We start from the raw sequence: 22,360 nt of genomic DNA, 5'->3' as shown, positions 1-22,360 counted from the left end.
CTAAAGAGCTACAGATTGTGGGTCACTAGTTTTAAAACTGTCTCCTTTGTAATAATTTATACCTATTTACAAATTATTGATGCTGCACAAGTTTTGACCCAGTGACAACCAAGACCACACAAGAAAAGCCAGCAGGAGAAGGAAATGCACAACCTCTTGGTGACCTCTGTGGCAGATAAGTTTCTATTTTAAGTAGGCAAGTCAAAATAGCATTCTGATCTGTGTAACTACATGGAGAGACATATCTGTTTTAAATGATGAGCTTCAGCAAATGCAGGGGCCCGGCTGGGGGCTGTGCTGTCCTGCAGCAGAGCCTTGGGCAGTAACAGCTCAGTAACAACTCCAGGGACGCTGGTATCACAGCTTTCCAGAGTAGGTCTCTGGACGTAGCCACAGTGTACTGTAGAGTTTTGAAAGACAACTGTTCTGAAAATGTGAACAGTGCCCTCCCTTTGTAGGACAGCTATCACATGTACTCACATAACTCAGAGCTGGCGTGCTGTAGTAACCTTAGGTTGTAACACTATTTCAGATTCTAAAATCAGAAATATGGATTCCAAAATTAGGATGAAGCATCACCACCTCTAAGGCTTCTCCACAAAATGTCCATGTTTAAAGACTGTTGGCAGCACTTTTAAAAACATAGACATGTGTACGTGACAGGATTCTGCACACAGGCGACTCAGTCCAACTGCCATTGGTGACCCCTGGTAGGCACTTTCAGCAGATGGCATGTGCTATCAGCCCAGCTTCACAGTTCAGAGGCCAAATGAGGCTTTTGTTTACCGCCCAGTAGCTACAAGAGAAGATGCTCAACAAATGTAGCTGCAGGGTGTGGACAGAGAACCCATGCCAGCACACTGCCATCTGGTCTGGGAGCTGCCTTAACATCTGCTGGGGAAACAGTCTCTTGTCTTGCCTTGCCTTACCTTGGTGTAAGAGAAGATTATTTTAATTATCAGCTGCTGGATAAAGTTGAGGAGAACAGGGTTGGTTACCTTTCCTGCTGCCTACTCTGCTGTCTTTATTAAAGTCAGCTCTTGTAGCAGTGCCTAGTGTCTCTGAGTTGTGGTATACAAATAATTTTAATGACAGTCTTTTTTGCCTTGTTCCTGCATGCCTGTACAGAGGGAAAAGGGAGCAAATGTTTCAAAAGACTATATGAAAATTCTTTATAAAGTACCCATACTTATATGTCAGTTCATCAGCCTGCCCTGAGCCTGAAGCCAAGTTATAAGCACATGACGTACAAGATTACTAAAACACAACACAGAAGCAGAGATGTTGGCATGGACCTATGTGGATACCAGGCAGTCAGAAGATAAAGTTCTGAGTAAAACAGAGAAAAATACTAATTAGATTTCCTTATTGGTTCATTACTTCTGAATGACAGAAACTCCTCTTTAAGTGAAATTTCACAGAAGTCAAGACTCTATCTAGAAACATTAACCTGCTGTACATAATACAGTGCCAGTTTGGTATCCACAGAGAACAACACATGTGTCTAGGCATAACTATTTACAAAAGTCAAGATCAAGTAAGTAATGATGTCGAACTAAAGCACACTGAAATCTTGCTTGGAAGTGCTCTTTTGGAAGTACAGCCACTCCAGTTTGCTTAGCTTAATTCCTCCACAAAGGGATTAAGTTAAATCCAAAAAGATAGTTTTATTTTTTAATAAGAGCATCTACAAAGGGATTAAATGTTCTTTAATGTTAAGGCAGTATTTAATTTCTCATAGCTATACTCAGTATTTGCATGGTCTGAGTTTCCAGAACGCTTGGTTGATGCCAACCACTGCCTGTGCATGCTGCATGTCGTCACTCATGGAAAATAACTCATGAGGTGCACAGTCTTGTAGGACTTTTCTGCAAATTCACCCACTGGACTGGTGCCTTTCCTCTAGAGCATGTGAAAACTGTAGCAGAATACTCAAGAGGGGGATCTAGGACAACTCTCCACAGCCAGCTCTCCATAGGGACAACTCTAACCCTAACTCTAAGCCTGACTCTGGCTTCTCACTTCAGCAGAACCAGGACTTCATCAATGGGGCCCATATCTGCAACGGGATGTAAATTTTAAGATCTCAATGGCTTCTACTTTCTGACAGTTTTCTTCCCCTCCAGGACTAGTTAAAAACACTGGATTTATTTTGTTATGTCACAATTAAAAGGAAAAGAAGATAATTAAGCATGTAAGATTCTCTGAGTCATGATCTGAGACTCATTCTAGTGTAGTATATTCAAAAACATGTCCTGGGAAGGACTCCTAATATTGAAAGCTGCCACTTTTCATTTCCTCCTTCTTTGTAGCAGGATGCACATAGAAAGTAAGCTAGTAATAGTAAGCAGATAAGCATATAAAAAAAAAAAAGTTAATTTAAATATACATTAAAAGTGCTGTCCTGCAGGACCATTAGGTCCAGCAAATGGATTATATACAATGGCTGGTTATCTTGCCTTAGTACCCCACAAGAGAATACCACTGAACCACAACAGAATTGCCTTCATAAATCAAACAATGCTAAAACAGAAAAGTGAGATATTTCTCATTGCCTATCAACTCAGTGGGGCAGCATGATACTGATGAAGAAAGGTGTCCAGAGTAACTGAAACTACACACAAATTTTTAAATTTTGCAACTCTTCATCAGGGCACATACAGTAACATTAATTCTAGCCAAAATTTGCAGGAAGTAATTTGACCAGTATACTCTGGGACTGTAGTTCCCCTTGCAATTGCAGCATCCTATAAGGTCTGAACCATACAGCCATTTCCTGCTCCACTGCTCCACTCTGATCATCATCTTCTTGTGGAACTTTCAGTTTATGAAATCCTATTGTACAGCAAACCCACCTATAATTAGTCCCTAAGTGAAAGAAGTTGGCATTTGTTCTATCCAATTTCATTCAATTTTTATTTACTCCACTAGTCAAACATAGCCAGTTCTCCATCTGATCCTTCTCCAGAGTGCAATGTTTCCCAGTTTTGTACTCCTAGCAAATTTCATTATTATGCAAATATCTTTTTTTATGCAAGTCATTAATGAAAATATTTGATGAGAGCAGTCTGAAGATCAACCTTGCAGGAATCCCCTGCTAAACTGTGTCAGGTTCACAGGCTCCCTGTCAGCTCTTCTTTGGCTAGTAGTTGCTGTCACTAAAAAGTAGATTATAGCCTAGATTTCTTAATAATTTGCCAAGAGGCAAGCAGAGCTCTGTTGAGGGAGTTGGGGAGAGGAGCTCTGACGATGTTACAGGAACCCTTATTCAAAATCTTCTCTCAAACAAGCAAGAGAGTAATTCTTCTGGTACTAACAGCTTCTCTAGTCTCTGGACACTGCCGGAAAAGCCCTGTCAGAACTAGGCATGTGTAATTCCTGCATTATTTATGATTTATTCCTTTTCAGTTTCTTTTGTCCCTCAGGGGCTCATCATCAGGTTATGCAAGCTCCAGGTACATGCGCACACAGCTCGCCACCAGGCCTGGGCTCTAGCCTCCCAGGGCAGAGCCTCCCTGCACTCCCCTTCCATCCCTCCTGCCACCTCAACCGGGGCTCTGGTTTTCAGGAAGAAAATGTAATCCCTCACAGGAAAACCAGCTTAGCATATGGGCTTTTGTGGTAAGTTGAAATGCCTTCCTCTTTGATTGCAAAACAGTTGAGTTTTCAAAAGCTGAAGAAATATTAAGAGATTCTTCCATGGAGCTCAGACAGTGGATGCCCTCAAACCTAAAGATGCTGTTAGAAGTAACTTGCTGTAAGACTGGAAACAGAATCACATGCAGAATCATTAGGTTGGAAAAGACCCACTGGATCACTGAGTCCAATCATTCCTATCCATCACTAAACCATGCCCCTCAGCACCTCATCCACCTGTCTTTTAAACACCTCCAGGGAAGGTGACTCAACCACCTCCCTGGGCAGCCTGTTCCTGTGCCCAATGACCCCTTCTGGGAAAAAATATTTCCTGATGTCCAGTCTGAACCTCCCCTGGCGGAGCTTGAGGCCATTCCCTCTTGCCCTGTCCCCTGTCACTTGGGAGAAGAAGCCAGCACCCTCCTCTCCACAACCTCCTTTCAGGTAGTTGTAGAGAGCAATGAGGTCTCCCCTCAGCCTCCTCTTCTCCAGGCTAAACAACCCCAGCTCTCTCAGCCGTTCCTCATAAGGCCTGTTCTCCAGCCCTTTCACCAGCTTCGTTGCTCTTCTCTGGACTCGCTCCAGAGCCTCAACATCCTTCTTGTGGTGAGGGGCCCAGAAGTGAACACAGGATTCCAGGTGCAGTCTCACCAGTCAATGATAAAAACTACCTGCTCACTGGCTGCACCACAAATTATTGTAGCTTAATGATCTGTTTATACCTGTGATGACACAGCAAAATGTTGGAATGCTACTTAGGGTAAGGTCATATCAAACACAGCCACTAAGGCATGACAGATACAGACATTGCCCTCAGTCAAGGGACTGTATCTTAACAACTTCTTGAGCAGATTAGACTTGAAGAAGGAGGTTCAACACAAAACACAACACCCCTTATGTCAAGGGTCCATAATCCTCTCTGGCCTTTCAAGATTCTGGTGTTTTTCTGCCTTCTATATTATTTTTCTAAAAAGAGGCTTTTAAAGAGCCCTTCAAATACACATCGCAGCATACAAGCTGAGACTTTAAACACAGCAAGGCAATGAAGAACAATAATTTTCCCCTCTTGTGCACAGGCATTAAAATACCTGTAAGCTACAGTTAACAGACATTTTGTGCACACTACTAGCCAAACAATGCACATAACAGAAGGAAATAATGATTATATTTGCAAACTAAGGGCTCTGCTTTGCCACGCAGCATTAAAACACATTTGTCCCACAACCCTCATTCCCCCAACTGCAATGATGGCACTTTTGCTAGAGCCACTGAAGAGCTCAATGCCATGCTGGGGCACCCCAGCTCGAGAGGGCGGCCACGGGTGGTTTGGAGGAAGGCAGCAGGCACTGCCCTGCCGGTGCTCACTGCTGCACAGGCAGCAGCTGAGCACTGCAGGGGCCAGCAATATGGCTCAGCACAGCTTGAGACAGAAAAATCTTAAGCTTTGCGCAAGTTTGGCAAAAGCTTCTCCATCAACACCACAATGGAGAAAAGCGGTAGCTAGCATTTAATATTTCTCCATTCATGTTCTTTGACACTATCATTATAAACATGCTGTGAAGTAGAAGCAAAAAGCAACATCATTCTATGCTGTGAGCATTCTTGCTGTAATTTTGTGCCCACAATACACATACTTTGTTTACACCACCACACTTAAGAATTTTAGGATTGCCTATGAAATATAGTTCCTTTTAGTTATATTTAAACATGCCACCAAAAAATTATCTATCACAATTCTACTTGTTCAACTTCTCTGACTGGGATCTGAATTATTTTCATTGCTTAATTTTTTTCAGAAAGCGATTTTGTAAGAACTCAATGAATTATCCAATGTTTTGGGGTAATACAGGCAGAAATATTTATTTCTACACTCTCCAAGAGGAAAACTGAAATATTTTATATGAGAAAACGTCACTGAGTAGATACAAGTTGTTCCTTCTGATGGAGAAAAATCTAGCAATGTGAATTAATCGCAACTATAGCTGGATTTTGCCTTTCATCTCACTGACAGCATTAGTGACAGAATGATAACCCAAAAAAAGAGAGAGAGGGAGATAAAAGGACAGAGAGATATACTGCAGCAACATTAAGTATACACGAGTTGTGTATTTATGTGCTGTGAGCATAGGATGAGCTGGACTGACACAATCAGGAAAAGGTAATGCATGAAGGGTTTTTCTCTTTCTTATTAATTGATTATTCTCTTTGCTACCAGAGGGAATTTAGGCCAATACTGCTGCTTCCCTAGCAGTCAGAGACATAATCTAAAGCAAAGGAGGGTGTTGGGGGAAACACTGAAATAACTCAAAGACCTACCTTGTTTTGTTTTTCTTAAGCACCTCACATTGCTGCTGGTTTAATAAGAATATCTTAGGTGCTGCCTAACTGTGCCAAATCAACAAGGACATCTCACAGAGAAGTCTCTCTTCTGCAGCTGCCAAATGATGGTACCCTGCAAAAATCTTTGTAACATGCTCCACCTTCACAATGGTCCAATGTATTAACAAATTATGCAGCATCAAATGTAATTCAACTTTCTCTTATAATAAAAAAGTGTATTAAACTGAGGATTCTCCTCCTTTTGTCCTTCAAAGTGGAATTTTTAATGATCTGAATGTTTCTCCATTTCCCTGCCCCCCTCTCCTCTCTGAATCATCCGAAGTAACAGCAGAAGATCCATATGTATTTTACAGCACAGGAACTTTTACAGGGAGGAGATGGAGAGGGGGAGGAGTTGCAAAAGGAGTTATCAATTCTACATCACTTATGAGCCAAGGCAGGCATCTGCTTCCCGGACACATCCATGCCTGTAACTTTCCCAGACTGCTGAGTGTAGGTACAGCTGCCTTCCCACAGCAATTCAAAACTTCTGTCTTCTCCCATACTTCTGATGGCGCAACAGCAGCATTGACTATTTGTGTGTTTGTGCAGTATTCGTGCACTGAAATGTAACAAGGAAATATATATATATTTTAAAATACACCTGTCTTTACATCACTAAGAAGGCCAAGAACAGAGGCGGCCCTTTTGCTGTATAAACAGGCTTGCTGAAAGCCTGCAGCTGGCAATGGATGGCAGATGGACATTTTCTTCCTGTCACCATTACTCCCACCGAAGCAGCAAAAGAGATGTCGCCAGGCCGCCTCTGTTTCTGCCTACAGCCAAAGATAAATCACAAAGAGGTGGGTGAAAAGCAGCACATTGAAGTAACTGATAGAAACCTGTCTCCTTTCTGAAATACTTCTTATCTTACTTCTGCTTAAGAATATGCTGCGTAGCAGAGTGCATATTTTGCAATATAATATGTTTTACTAGCTATTTTTAAATAAGTAAGAAATCTGCATAATCCCTAAAATCTAGTATAATAATGATACTTTACCTAGTGCTCATTGTAAGTACCATTTTAAAGGTGGTTTTATCAATTATGGTAGTTTCCACAGAAACTGAAGGCACTAAATCACCATCATGAAAAATTCTTTTATTTGCAAAAAGATTTTCAAAACACCTCATGTAAAACCAGAGTTCGGTTTCTCAAATACAAAACAGATACTGTTGGGCTTTTCAAAACTGTTCAACAAACAGGGCTCTCCAGGGCACTTTAGTGGTGCTCTGAAAAACACTGGCTGGGATCAGTGGGAACCAATTTTACTTTTAAACAGCTGTTGGATATTCAAATTAGACTCACTCAGTGTCTGGCATCAAGTTGTACTCAGTAGCCTGCACTCTTCCAAAAATCTTTTGATTTGTGAACTTTTCTGAAAACGTGCCTGACTGCAGCTGATGGGCTCTTCAGGATATTTTGTTGGAGCAGCTGCTTGCCTCTTCTCCAGTCCCAAGCACTCAGATGCAGCAAAATAAGCAAAAAATACACATTCCCTTTCTGGCACACTTCTATAGGACTGCTGCCTACCAAACTCCCAGAGCGATGGGTGAGGAGGGTATCAAAGTGCCTCCCCCTCCACACGCCCCAGCCTGCAATACAGAAGGCAGCATGGAGCAGGAAGCACATCACTCAAGCAGCAACATCCCTCCTTCGCAGCGCAAACTTGTAATCTTTCACTCCCAGTTCAGTTAATCTCGAGCATCAAGATCAATGCAGCAACACTGGTTCTCTACTTGGGGCAGATTTCAGAGTACTGAGCAAGGCAGCGGTAGTCATCCCTGAAGGTATAGCATGACCCTCCATGGCAGCAAACTGAAGGGGAAATTACCTCTGGGACCCCGGAGAGTGGGAGATGTTTTGCCCAGAAAACATTTTATGAAAGGCCCGAACCTCCTGTCTCTTCCTCATGCAATTAAACTGCACTTACATGTGAAGAGCTACTGATTTCAAACATTTCCCTGCTTGATTAAGGCTTAGTCATCAGAAACAGATCTGTCCTAATTCAGTGATGGGACTCAGATAGATTAATTTAGCTAACTTGCATATATACCTTGACACAGACAAATGGATTGTTTTATTCTTATTAATATGAGCTATTATCCTTATTTCTGCTTTGACTCATATTCTGAATCTGAGTCAAGACTTCCTGATTGCAGAAGATGGTTGACTGAGAAATTAGTCTTTACAATTTAATGGAACACGTATGTGTTTGCCTCAATCTAATAATGTATGCAGACTATTATTAGAGAGTAAAACAAAAGCAGATTCCAAGTTTGCAACACTAGAAAGGAATAAACTAAAGGACAGCTACTCAGTGACTAAAGGATTGCTTTGTCCATTGCCACTTCCACTTTCACATTACAGAGGTTAACACATTTGTTTCAGGGTATTTAGGCTATCTCTCATTTAGTAAGACTTCAGGGGTTTTTTTAATAAAATGTAAACTTTGAACAAAAGTTAATCTGATAGGCAAATCTAAAAAGTTTCCATTATGCACAATATATATCACATTTATGCACATTTTATATAAGCTACAGTGATTTTATATATGACATCTACAAAATATTTTCCAAAGATCCTTAAGAAAACTCTCTTATGTTGCAATACAAATATCAGAAGACTTCCGTAAAGGCAGTGGGATATAGCACAGAAGACAACCGCAACAACCAGGATTTTGTAGCCATCTCACCAAAAATCATCCAGAGAAAGAAACCTCTACAATTCAAGACAGTGACTAGAAATTTAGCACTACTATACAATAAATGTTGCTATTCTCAAATGTACAAAGCAGCTCATTAGAAACAACCCAAACAACAAGTTGGGGTTTAGTAACACAAGGAAATGTTTGCTACCAAAACAAAAATATTTTCTTCAACAGGCATCAAAAGCGAAATATATTTATCACTAAAAACAACTATCATACATACATCTTTCATGGATACCATTTTGATATAAACATTAATGTACAACCTTGTCCCATAAAGTTTGTCTTATTTAAAAAGCTAAAAAGTTAGGAGACATGAAACATGCTTGTCTCAGAACAGTAAAACAAATCACCTGAAAAAGCAGATAGCCCTTCTTTCAAGAAAATAGGTACGTTTGCATTAACATCAAAAGCAAAGCAAATTAGAAAAAAAACCCCAAAGTATAAAAAGGAAATTCTTACTTTAACTTCCACTGTCTTCCCACCTGGCTCAATATGCCTCTCAATATATTCAGAAGACAGCAGGTCACTGCAAGAAGAAGAAATAAAGAATTATAAGCCTGACGCATGTGTTCTTGCACCTTGTCTCAGCAAGCACTGATTAAACACTTACATTTGAAAAGGGCAAAACTTGCAGGATACTCTTCCTAAAATGTTCATAAAAATCGATAAAACAACCATGTCCAAGGTAGTTACACAGTGCATGGGATACATTGATATGTAATACCAGAAGGTGGGATGAGAAAAACTGAGGTGGGGGTTCTTCACAGAAAGTGCAAAACCAGCCACTGACAATGATTTCAATTCAAGGTACTTTTCTATTTGATGCCAAAAGTGAACTGTAAGGAGGCTAGGTGAACTTTAAAAAAAAGAAAAAAGCAGAAGAATGAGGAAACCAGTTGTGGTCATTCCTGCAGCAGGCTGTATCTCTCAGAAAATCACAGCTGTCTCCAGCAGAAATCAATGGTACATTAGGACATAATGGCACAATAATGAAATGACCAATATGGTGAGCTCAAGATCATGCTAAATAGGTAGGTCAAACCATCAGCCTCAGGAACTGCACTATAGGCTCCTGGCCAGTCCCACCTAGTGCAGGTGCTAAAGCAGGCGGCAGGAGCCAGGGCGCCCTCCAGCTCCCCTTCGCTGGGGCCCATTCCTCACAGTTACTCTCCCTGGAAGCCTTACAGCTTTAGCAGCATCAGAGGAAAATGCTCTGGGCAACAGCAAATCCAGTCTCGAAACTACACAAGGATTTGGAACAAACATTGAAGACAAATATCAATCAGACCTGAGGCAAACAGATAGAAGTTAAAAGCACGCTGCATTTACTAAGACACTTCCATGCTAAACTAGTCAAATCCTCTTCTTTGTAAGTTATCTTCTAGGCAAGCAAATAATCTACATACGTAATTTCACTAAGCATTTTCAAAGATTGCAAAATTTTACTAATGTTAAGTCTGTATAAAGATTTAATATTGTCCTACCTAAGAGGCGGTTAAACTGGAAAAGATGAAGTACCAGTAAAGAAAACATGAGAACAGGCACTCTGACTGACAGGACAGGAGGCAACAATCACAGAGTTTCTTCACAGAAGAGGCAAAGCTGTTTGTCCTTCAAACAGCAGAACACTCAGGCCCGGGGCAAACTGACCTGCTGTGGAAGAGCAAGGACAGCTGAGCAGCAAACTGGGCAGCAGCCGCTCGGCTTCCCAGAGCTTCATCCTGTCTAAATAGCAGGGTCATAGACATTTTGCTCGTGCAGGCACTGGTTACTGCCTAGGATGAGCCCCGAGCAGGATCCTTCCATACTGGTCGTGCAAACTGCCAGCTTGGTATTTGCGTTAATGACCCCGGCACAAAAAACCAGGAACACTCTAATGAAATACACTGGTAATGCTAAGTTGGAAAGCATGGGGAATAAAGAAGACTGAAGAAACTCCCACAGGAAAGAGCTGGATGATCTTCAGGACTGGATATTAGAAATAAGATCAAATTCAATTGTACAAATGGCAAATTTATGCACTTAAGGGCTGGAGGGAATTTCTATTATGTTGTTTTGGAAGGCCTGGTTTATAAAGGTAGAGAGACGTGACTGCACTTGGTTTTGGCAAAATGATTTGCCAGATCAATAGGGCACCTTCCTGAAAAACACAACTGTCATCCCAGAATACATCAGAGAGATGTATTTCCAGTCAAACTGAGGTAAGATTAATACCACTGTCCAAAGGAGACTTCTTTTCAAATAGTGCGGACAGGTATTGAACAGCTTTGTAACGAGAGTTCAATTACTTGAAGGCATAGAGAGGCTCCTGACATAAACAGGGAACAGAAAGCTCCTGAAGTCTAGCAAAAAAATGAGTTGTGAAGTGATCTGAATACACCAAAGTTTATACACCAAGGTGTAGAGGTGGCTGATTAGGCTATAGAAGACATTGACAGAACCACCAATGTACAAAGACTGCCAGTGAGTCAATGGAAACCGAATGGAAACTACTTGGTATCTAAATGCAAGCCACAGAGGCAACAAAAAGAGGGATGCTAATAAACTTCTGAGTGGGAACATCCATGGGATAACTGCCAATGGACATGGAGTCCCCTCACTCACAATGAGTTCACAGCTGCTTACTTCTGGAAGCAGCAGGTGTCAGTGCTCCCTCAGCAGCAAGAGTTTGTGTCAGCACGAGCACTCATCAGAACAGTCTCTATGTCAGAACTAACACTCATCAAAATACTCTCAGTGTCAGTACTGGCACTCATAAAAGTACACTCAGGAGAGTTCAGCAAACCCATAGTTTTGCTGCAATAGGTAACTGATGTCCTTTGTGAAGAGGTACAAAAAGTTTCAGAGATGATGCAAGGGAGGGAAAATACCTGAGCAGCTGTCCACAGGACAGAAAGACAGCAAGTGACTCCTTCAGCCACTATGGAACCAGCATGACCAGTTGTCCCCATTCTCCCTCCAGGACCTCTTTAATTCTGGTCATGCCTATATACCTATATTGATGCTTTGCATGGCAGTCTGCAAGTGACCCATTATTGATAAGCACCTAGAAGAGGTACTGTTGTCTGAGTTACAGATTAAAAACCTCTAATTCCTCTTAGAAGTAAATATAAATACCTCAGATATTCATCCACCTGGGGGAAGCTTAAAAACTTCTATAATGCCTGTGTGCCTGTTCCAAATTTAGACAGATGTTCTCTAAAAATGTATTTATTCTAGCTTGCTGAAGTTAGATATATGGTTTCACAGCATTCACTACACTTTCTTTCCAACAAAAGTCTATGCTTCCAAAGATTTACTACAGCCACCATTATAGCCTAGGGCTTTTACTCTTAGCTATTTCTAGCTATTTTAGCTATAAACTAAGGTCATCCTGATAATCTGACGGCTACAAAGGGGTTTGTGTCAAGGAAGATGTAAGAGATTATAAAATGCGAGATACTAAAGTAAGTACACAGTACAAAAGACGGAGATCAAATGGAATGACTTACTCAGAGAGAGTTTACAGTTGTATTTGGAAGGATAACAACAAGAAGCACAGGGTCTTCTCATGCGGGCCTGACAAAATTATTGCTTTTTAAAAGATTCTGCTGTTAATGTTTTTATGTTCTGGAAGACTATATGTTATATTCTCAACGATCTGGAAATTGTATCTGGCATGATAAAACAAAAGAAATTGATCATTCTCTGCCTTGTACAATGCAAGAAGTAGAAGGTAACAGAATAGGCCAGTCAGCTCAAAACTAATAAAAAGAGACCTTTTCCAGCACAACCCCTGGTTACAATGAGGAAATTCTTGCCCCAGGAAACCATGGATGCTGGAGGTTTGTATTAGTTCAAGCTGGGAATGGACAAGTTAATAGACATGACTGAGGGCTGCCAAATACACAGAAATTATACCTGACTTATAAAGTCTTGGGGTCCTGAAAAAGGATGCTGGGGAAAACTCATACATGCTTGTTCTGCTCTTCTGCTTTTCCCTCAGCATCTGCCTTGGGCCACTGAGACAGTACAGGTGACCAAGTGCCCCTCCGATCTGAGCTGAGCTCCTCTGCCTGGACCGTGACAGGGCTCTGTTTCTCCTGGGTTATGTCTCCTGGGTCCCCCAGCATCCAGCTCCAGGGTTGCCCAGTGGTGATTCAGGTGCTTTTCTCACATCTTCCACCCCTCTGATGGACACACACAGGTTGTTCAAGTTGTGTTCACTTTCGAAATAGGATAAGTGAAGGATTCCTAAACAGGTCCATCCATTTTATCCTCCTGCTCGGTCCTTACTTTCAGGACAAAAGGATTGGAAATGGCTCTGGCACTCTCCCACCTCTCAAGGTCAGTTGCAGTTGTCTTGGTTCCTGAAATGAGCCTGACTGGAAGGGAAATGCCATGAGATCACCAGCCTGCACAGCTCCTGGCATTATGCTTTATTATTATTACTATGACGCAGTGCACAGAAAATTTCATAAAAAACACAATACTGGAAGATCCAATAATGCAATCAGTGCTATTACAAACTAAGCTACAATCTAACAATTATACCCAGTCTTGGAAAGGTATGCCAAAATATATACTTCTCATTGAATTATCTCATAGGTGGAGTAATGCTTGGTCTTCAGTAACAGTGAGGCACATAATTGTGTTATTTTAATAAAAGCCATTACTTTACACGAACAGAAGCTATAGTGAAACAGTCATGAAACAATGAACATTATTTAAGCAACATAAGACATTAAGCAATCAGCACTAAAATAATCGGCATTTCAACTGAAATCGTACAACTCTTTCCTATGGTAGAGAGGAAACAAATAATTTAGCTTGCCTGCCAATCTGTACTAAAAACTATCTTTGTCAGTTTTAGTTGTAGTTTTAGTATTAAATACAAAGAAAATCTGCATGTGAAAAAAAAAAATCCAAAACCAAACAGATTGCAAAAAATATCTTAGAAACACAAAGAATATAGAAAATTACAGTGAAACAAAGCATCTATAAAAGACAATACTGGAGCATGAGATTTTTCACAAACATTTGCTGAGACACTGCTACAAATCCTTTGAAAAGGCATAGCAAAACCCTGCATGTGTTAAGATCTAAAAATAAATCATTGCACAGGAAAGAAGCACATGTGATCCATGGCTTTTACAAGGAAAAAAACGTTGCGCTAATAATAGCAATTCTGATTTCAGAGATCTGTTATTTTAAAAATGCCCACAAATCAAGCAGTGTAGTTTTGTTTACAGCAGCATCACTTTTTGGAGCATTATCTTAAAACACAACCATATGAGTCCATCCCGTACAGACCCAACAGCATAAGGGCAAGAACAACAAAATGAGCAAGCTCCTCTCTGCCATTCCAACTCTCCCAGACCGCTACAACAAGAGTACACTGGAGGAGATGACTTGGAGGAATTTTCTTTAAGAAGGGAGCGCCAGCTGAGGAAATTATCCAAAATCATGCATGCATATGCACTTAAATTCTGTCTTGAATTAACTGTAGCATTTGCATATAACATTTGCCAAATTGAACCTGGGATTAGGAAAACAGACAAACTTTGGGAATTGACAGGTTATCCAGCAAAAAGAGGTTGTTCCAAGAAGCAAAAAGAGGAAAAAACTAAGGTGGCCAAAGGAAAAAAGGACAGAATAGGTCCAGTGCACAAAACAAAGAAACAGGAAGAGAAACAGAAGACTATAAAGCACTTCAACTTGAAAGAAGGAAAAACAGGCCATTAGTTTTTTTTAAAGGGAACAGGTTTGCATTTGAATATGGAATAGCTAACAAACTGAGAATTATCCATGGAAACGAAATAGAAACTTTCATTTTCAAGAAGAGAAGGAAAGTGCCCATTACCTATCATCCGCATCTGAACAAACCTTAACTCTCCAGATTTAATAGACTGTAATGCCTAAAAGATGAAATGCCTAAAAGTTATGGAAGAGAAAAAGCAGAAAGGATAAGGACCTCTTCAGAGGCCGTAGGAACAATTACAGACTTAAAAAAGGTAGGAATAAAAGGAGTTCATAATCATAGTACTAAAATGCGGCTTTGTTGGCATATCAGCATAAAAAATGAGAGAAATTACTGGCTTCATGATATCTGGTATCGTAGCTGTGTCTCCCTGGACAACATGGAATTCTTTATCATTTCTTCTGTTTATTCACCCTGATTTCTATCTCTGCAACTCTCCATTATGTACACACGAAATTTCAGATTAAATATGGTGTCAGACAAGAACATCAAATGAGAGATCTGAGCTGAGATGCATTATTGAAAAGGAAGACATAGTTTTAGCTGAAATCAGCAGAAAGGTCTGGATGGGATGAATGCCAGTATGAAACAGTCAACAGATACATGGAGATGTTCAAGAGAAAATGCTAGGTTCAGGGAAACAATGGAGACACGTATACGAGAAAGGTGCTTTATTAACTGCACAATTAACACTAACCCACATTGCAGGAGCAAGCTGTGAAAGGGAGCCTCCTGCAATATCACATGTGAGAGAGCTGAGGTAAAAGGTATGGGCACTGTCTGTGTATCAACCACATGAGTATGAGGAAACTCCCCATCAAGTGAAAGATTTTCCCCAATGATGTACATCCTCTACCAAATAACCTGGAATGGTCTGGATTATAACTCAATTATATAAGGGCAAGTTATCCCCCTCAAAAGAAGGGAAAGTGAGGGAATCAGATTCATATAGGAGGTTATTGTAGGAGATGAGAAACTACCAGCATGTTGCTTTGAGAAAAATGTTGAGAGACTCTTTTTATTAACAGACTAGTAGAAACAGAAGGCGTGACATGGGGAGATAATATTTTCAGAACAGCCCATTTTGTACACCAGGGAAAAGAAGGCAGGTTGATTATTTTCATGAAACAAGGGTCAAGAAAATAGAAAACTAGATGTGAGGGTACAGAAGGGGTGTTTCTATCTGCCAGTCAGGAAAAGTACATGTGACAATTAGCATTACCTGGCATTATACGATGATCCTAAAACATTCTCAATATCATCTATAAGCTAACTAAAAATACAGCAAGATAAAAGCCACTTAGCTGGTAGATTTCTGTATCTGACTAGCTAGGACATTTTAATTCTCCTTTATCCTAATGCCTACCCAAACACCTTCTCTCTGCTCACACGTGAACTTTGCTTGCACTTCAGGGGGGATTAGCTGCCTCCAAACTCCATGAATCTATATGCTTTAATAGCTACAGCTCTGAAAATTTTATCCCCTTCTTCCCCTCAAAAGAACTGCTGAATTTCTTTTTACATGGATAGTTAATTTAATTACTGTACTGTTAAGTTGTCCATATGGACTAATTAATCGGAATTAGATAGCTACTTCTAAATACAGCAGCAGTTTTCACAGTGTCTACTTAGAAGAAAGAAAAAACAACTGAGAAAAAGAGCCAGCTCCTCTGCACAAATTGAAGCTTCTTCCCTTTTTAAAAATATTTTAACTGTGCTTTTCTGTTCTTGTTGCTGCTAATATGAAAGGAAACAAGGAGAAAGTAATTTCTTAATGCTTCTATTCCTACTGACTAGTAAAGATCTTCTCCAAAGGGAGTAATGAATGGGTTGTGATCTCAAGGGATTACATACAAATGCTGAGTCGTACCCAATCTCAGTCCTTTCCTGGAGCTTAGTTTCATATTTCAGTAACAGACAATGATAAATTACTGTAACCTCTGATGAAGTTTCTTCCAAATACTAACATTTTCTCAAACTCTTCCACTCCAGGACTTCTCTGTAAGATTCCTAATGACATCTGACTTGAAAATGTACTTAATCTCTTTATCCTTTAATAGCTAAAGTGCCTGCAGGACCTGACAGTAACTGCCCAGCACCCTACTGCAGACACCAAACTGCAGAGTAACTCTGCAGCCTTGCACAAAGCCTCCACCTCTGGCATCAGAGATGAAATCTAGAAGCTCTGGCTTACAGACAGCATGTACTTGATTTACTGGATTGGCTTCCAGTAAATTCTTCCCAGTATCCAGGGGGAGATACTGCTACTTAAGATGTCACAATGATAAACTAGAGACTTTAACAAGCATAAAGAATAGGCAGCAGCTGTTTGCAAGAATCTCGTCAGGTAGAAAGTTGAAGTAGGATTTTTTTAGCTTGAAACTTATGTTTTCACAACCAGAGTTGAAAGCAGTCTGGGCAAGGTTCACTTGCTCTGCTCCTTACCTACTTCTCCTACATCCTGACTCATGTTCTCTAAAAATGTATTCATTTTAGCTTGATGAAGTTAGATATATGGTTTCACAGCATTCACTACACTTTCTTTCCATCAAAAGTCTATGTTTCCACAGATTTACTACAGCCACCAAAATAGCCTAGGGCTATACTTTTACTGCTCTGCTCCTCATCTACTTTTCCTACATCCTGACTCATGGCAATGCAAGTGCAAATAAAACCTCTCTTTGCTTTTGCTGATGAGTAATTTACACCAGTATATCTTCAGAAGGAGTCCTATTAAAATAAGCAGGTATTTTGAGATCATGTTCATACCACTACTACAAAGCAGTTTCCTCAACAACATTCTGTTTGCACACTTGTTACTTTAAAGTCAGGATAGGTAATTTTAGTATTTGAAAAAATGGTAAAATAATAAAAAAGGAAAGAGGCAAGCACACAAGAGACACAGGCTACAAATTTTCCTGCAGAAATCTACTAGTGTGGTGTAATCCTAGCTTTTAATATGCCTCTTCATACAGTCAGGTTGGTTTACACTATATGGAAAATCACTTCCCAGGTAAACTAACTTTTTATTTCAAGCACATTTCAATCCAACTCTCGCTCATATTTGTGTATTGTATTAAAAAAGTGCAAAATTAAATGCTTAAGTATTATAAAATATCACCCATACCAATGTGCCCCAACATGACTTTATGCTATTAAACACAAGCTTATACATTTTGCACAGGACACTTGTAACATTTAGTGAATGGATGTTATTAAATATTTTTATTTGGTAGCTTCCTTCAAGATTTGCCCTCAAATTTTAGTCACTGTATACACCAGTTTGCCTTGGATCAAATATACAAATTATTCCTGTACTCATAGGCATTTCCATGATGCTCTCTCAAAGCATTTGCAAAGAAACAAATAATGAGTTCTCTACACATTGCCCTACAGGAGAGTAGGGGTTAGCGTTTTCCTCAATAGTAGAAAGCCATAAAGTATTTATTTGGTTTGGATGCCCAGTTTGAAACGCCACATTGTAGAAATACAATATACTTTTCATCATAACACATTTCAGATACATACTGCCCTGTGTTGCTGTTAGGACAACTCAGGAGCTCTTGGAGAGCCACAGAATGCACCACTGTCGGAGATGTTTTATTAGACCCACGCAGGAAATCCTTGTCAACGGGACCAGGCATCACCATTTGCTTTGCACATATGCACTTCCCACAGGAAAACTAGAACTATCCAGCAAACCACCTCATTCCCAGCACAGGCTTGCTTCACTCTCAGACTACCTTACATTGGCAACAAATAGCACCTGAATACACAAACAGAATAAAAAAAAAATTAAGCTGCATAAAATAGGCATATAAAGGAGGCAAATTTTGCTCTGTCCCAGCTTCTTCCTGTTTCATCATTTCCTTCCAAACTCCACATCACCATACTCACCTCCTCTGTCCTCAGGTCCCCTCTCACTGGCCACATTCCTACTCCTCCTCTATTCCCTAGCCCATCGCTACTTCTTACCAATCAGTATTTCCATGCCACTGCTTCCAACTTCTGCATGATGCCAAGACAGGCAAGCACAGGGGTCAGTATCTCTTCAAGGTTATGTTTACAGTTTGGCTCTAACACTGAACACATCTATCCTAAAATGTGTACCATTAATGACAGTAAAGCTTCCCCCCCGGACTGTGCTGTCGTTTCATTTTCTTTTCTTAGGATGAACACCTCCTTATGCTCATGGTTACCTGCTGTTAGAACTTGCATTTTATCCTGAAATTTGAAATAGTGCTCATGCCCCAAAAATTTCTTTTTGTAGTACTCACCAAGAAAAATGATTTCTTCTGAACAGTTCTCATTTTTTATATAATTAAAGAGCATTGGCATATATGGATTGAAAATTATGGAGATGTTTGTTTTAATTGTTAATATAATGAATGCATCAATTGTCCAAGTACCTGACATGTTTCAGAAATGAGATCAGAAAAAATGGTTACTACTACTTTTATTTTTGTTCACAAAACACGTAGACTTTAGAAAAGGGTGTACCTGAAAACAGCTTTAATTAAAAAACAGGAAGGCTTAAGTCTAGGAACTAATTAGTTTCTAGAAATTACTTTGATGGAGACAATCTGCTGGAATTTTAAGAAAACAGAAATGGGCTTGAAACTACAAAGACAATGAAAAAAGCCCACGATCAGCAGAGGGGCTAAGGAAAAATGAGTCATTATGTGAAAAATATCTACAATGCCAGGCATATCAAAGAGCAAGAAAATGAAACTACAGGTACCTGCTGCAGCACTGTAATCTCTCTTTTCTGATAAAGAAGGTGCATTTTAATACCACAGAACATTGTCCAGATCAGAAGTCAAAGGACTAATACTGCATTTGTGAGTGAGCCTGGGTTTTACTCTTAAACCATGCGAACAAATCCAAATGCACAGTTAAGGGAGACAAGACGACAAGTCTCTTGAAGAAGCAGCCTGCATTACCAGGAAAATCTCACAGAACATTCACAAATGACCAATGACACAAAGGTCTGTGAAATAAAATTCATGGATCATCTTAAAAATGAATGAATAGTGGGAAGACAAGAGTCCCTTAACCACCAAATCCTCAGGAGCCAATTCCGAGACAACACTTACCCACACAGTCCGAGGAATTATCATAGCTCCTCAAACTTGTAATCATCAATCTTCATTTAGCATATATAACTGCAATAAGACAGCTAGCTTCAGAAGACAAAAAAAATCCATTTACTAATGCTGTTCCAAGTCAGATTGTCTGGCCTGCCAGACAGCTCTGGCAGTTCTGACGACCCAGCAGGTTACTTTGCCTCCCTGTGTGTTACCTACCAGTAAATCATCCTCTCTGAACTCAAAATGCTCTTCAGTTTGGAGAAGAGAGGATGGGGTGAGGGTGGGGGCTCACAATATCATGTGGGCCACAGACAGAATCAATGCAAAACTGTTATTCACCTAATTCCACATCAGTAAAATAAGGAAGTACTTGGAGAAATGAGACCAATGTAAAACAGCTCAAGGAAAGCACTGTGTCACACTGTATTGGAGATGGAAAATCACGTGATCAATAGAGGTAAAGCAGTGTATTGTATTGTAAGTTTAAGCAAGTACCCAAGAAAGTGGTGAATTGTAGCAAGTTCAAGCAAACGCCTGACCACTAACTGATGTATCACAAGAAAAAGACTGTGTTGAGAACAGTGAAGAGCTGTATAGAAGAAGTGCTTGCTCAGCTGTGTTTTCCATCCGAGTTATAAAACTTGCATTTGTAAGAGACCTTCAGTGAGAGGGATGACAGCCAAAGGTGGCCAAAGGACAAGCTAGAAGACAAAGAAAAACAAAATAACGACCCTTAGGAGGAGGGAAAGACCCTCAACTAGGGTTTGCGCATCAGCAATAGGACCAGTAATTATATAACTTAAGGGCAGAGTTGAGCCTGTCTCCTGGCATGTAGTGGTACCTACATGGTAGGATGCAACCTGTATAAATAATCCTGAAACGTGTGGCAAGGTTCGGCAACAAACCGTGGCCTATGTTGCCGTCGCAGGGACGCCTTCTAAGCTTTGTGCCTAACCATGCTACAACAAAGGGACATGAAGGCCGCTTCATTATTCTCCCTGATGGTTATGATTACTGAAACTTGCTGTTTGTAAGTACATTATTACGCTTTACTAATAAATTGTCTGCTTTTTTAGTAGCCTGTTTGTAACTATGTTGCCGTACCCCACAAGAACCCATACTGACTGTGATACACACAACAATTTGTGAATCTCTGCAACATGTTGTTACAGGAAGCTGTACAGGCAGACAGCATCAGAAGGTATCCCAGAAAGAGGTCAAGGTCAACACATTCATAAACAGACACTAAAAGGTATCCACAGGCTTGTACCTCCTGGCATCTTTAATTAGCCAGCCATGAATGTTGTGCGGGGTGAACAGAATGGACCCTGAAAGTGGCCCATCCCATGTGCTCTTTCACAGTATCCCTTATTGCCCGTGCCAGGACAAACAGAACATTTGCATGATGCAGTTTCATTTCTTTTGTATTTAATCTCTGTCACTGCTCTGTAAGGTAAAATGAATACCGTTATTTGATATCTTAAAATGACCTTTCTATCCAGAGTCATTTCTTGACACTCTGAGAGAAAACATATTTGTCCTTATAGGATGCAAATTACTTTCCACATAGCAACACAGAATTTCTATTAAATACATGGTTTGTATCCATATGATGTAACCTACAATAGCTGTTGAGAGCAACAGTGGTCAGCAGCACCCTACTAGCTGCATCCATTGCAGAGACTGCTCTACATCTGTAACTGAAGATCTGTTTCTGAAAGTACAGTTTTGACAGTTTTCCACTTGCTGTTGCATCAATAAGATCATGATTTAACTCATACTACCAGTCCTACAGCAAAATGCCCACAGAGTTCAAATATTTCCCCCTTTTCTTGTCCTAGGTATCACTTCCCTCTTGCCCTAACAGTAGCTTCACTTCTCTGTATACAGAATTCCCCATTTTCACACTCTTCCTCAAAGGCAACCAAACTCTCCATTAAGGCCAGTTACACAGCTAGTTGACATAACTATGGTTGGGTTTTAAGTCATAAAAAAAGGAATAGGATTAAATCCCTGGCATTACTAATGGCATGCATATTATTAACTCAGTGCATTGATTGGTAGAAAAAGTTATGAACAAAATCCTGAGTTTTGTAGCTGGTTCACTCATACAGCATTGGTAGAAGTTCTCATCTGACTGACACTCTGTTGCCACCATCCATTTCTTACGTGCATATATATCCTATACATACACACACACAGATCCTCTTTATTCTATATATCCATATAATGTTGTATAGGATATATTCCATATCCCTGGGAGGCACCTGTAAACAATACACTATGTGTTATACACCCTACTTGCTTATTTGTCTTCTCTTGCTTTTTTCTGCACATTTATTCTCTTCTTTCATATCCATCTTCTCTTAAATCAGAGCCAATCCACTGCCTTATCTGCAGAATTGTCTTTTTGGAGAATTCTAGCTGAGAATTCTTATGATTAGAAAATAGCAGAATATACACACTCTCTCTTGCCTCAAAAAACAAAGCAAATTGCTTTATTCTGCATACCTACTAATGCACCTAATGCACCAACAAGCACTTTCAGAATTTGATACATTTTATTCAGCCATGCTCAAAAGCAACCCACCTGCATTTTCTTATGCTGCCACCTAAGCACTGGTTCAAATTTCAGAAGATACATATGCCAGGATGAAAAACTGGCAGGGTGAAAGCAGATCCAAGGTTACTGCATTCTTCACATAAGGCCTTAAATCTGAATCACCATCTCCTTACATGTCCACATTGCTTGCCACAATGATTTCTCTCAAACAAAAATTTTCTTTTTATCATAATGCAAATAC

At 40.1% G+C, this 22,360-nt stretch overlaps 1 protein-coding gene across 6 annotated transcripts in view; it reads right to left on the bottom strand.

Annotated features, from left to right (window-relative positions):
• ADAM22 (ADAM metallopeptidase domain 22) overlaps positions 1–22,360 on the bottom strand; it is a 137,314-nt gene that overhangs the window by 64,304 nt on the left and 50,650 nt on the right. For all 6 annotated transcript variants that reach the window (XM_069859592.1, XM_069859586.1, XM_069859587.1 and 3 more), the window contains exon 4: positions 9,186–9,252. In XM_069859592.1, coding sequence (XP_069715693.1) covers positions 9,186–9,252 — 67 coding nt within the window. The remainder of the gene's footprint in view (positions 1–9,185; positions 9,253–22,360) is intronic.

This window comes from Phaenicophaeus curvirostris, chromosome 6 (genome assembly GCF_032191515.1).
Source record: "Phaenicophaeus curvirostris isolate KB17595 chromosome 6, BPBGC_Pcur_1.0, whole genome shotgun sequence".
Taxonomy (NCBI): domain Eukaryota; kingdom Metazoa; phylum Chordata; class Aves; order Cuculiformes; family Cuculidae; genus Phaenicophaeus; species Phaenicophaeus curvirostris.
This window is presented reverse-complemented; position numbering and strand designations above follow the sequence as displayed.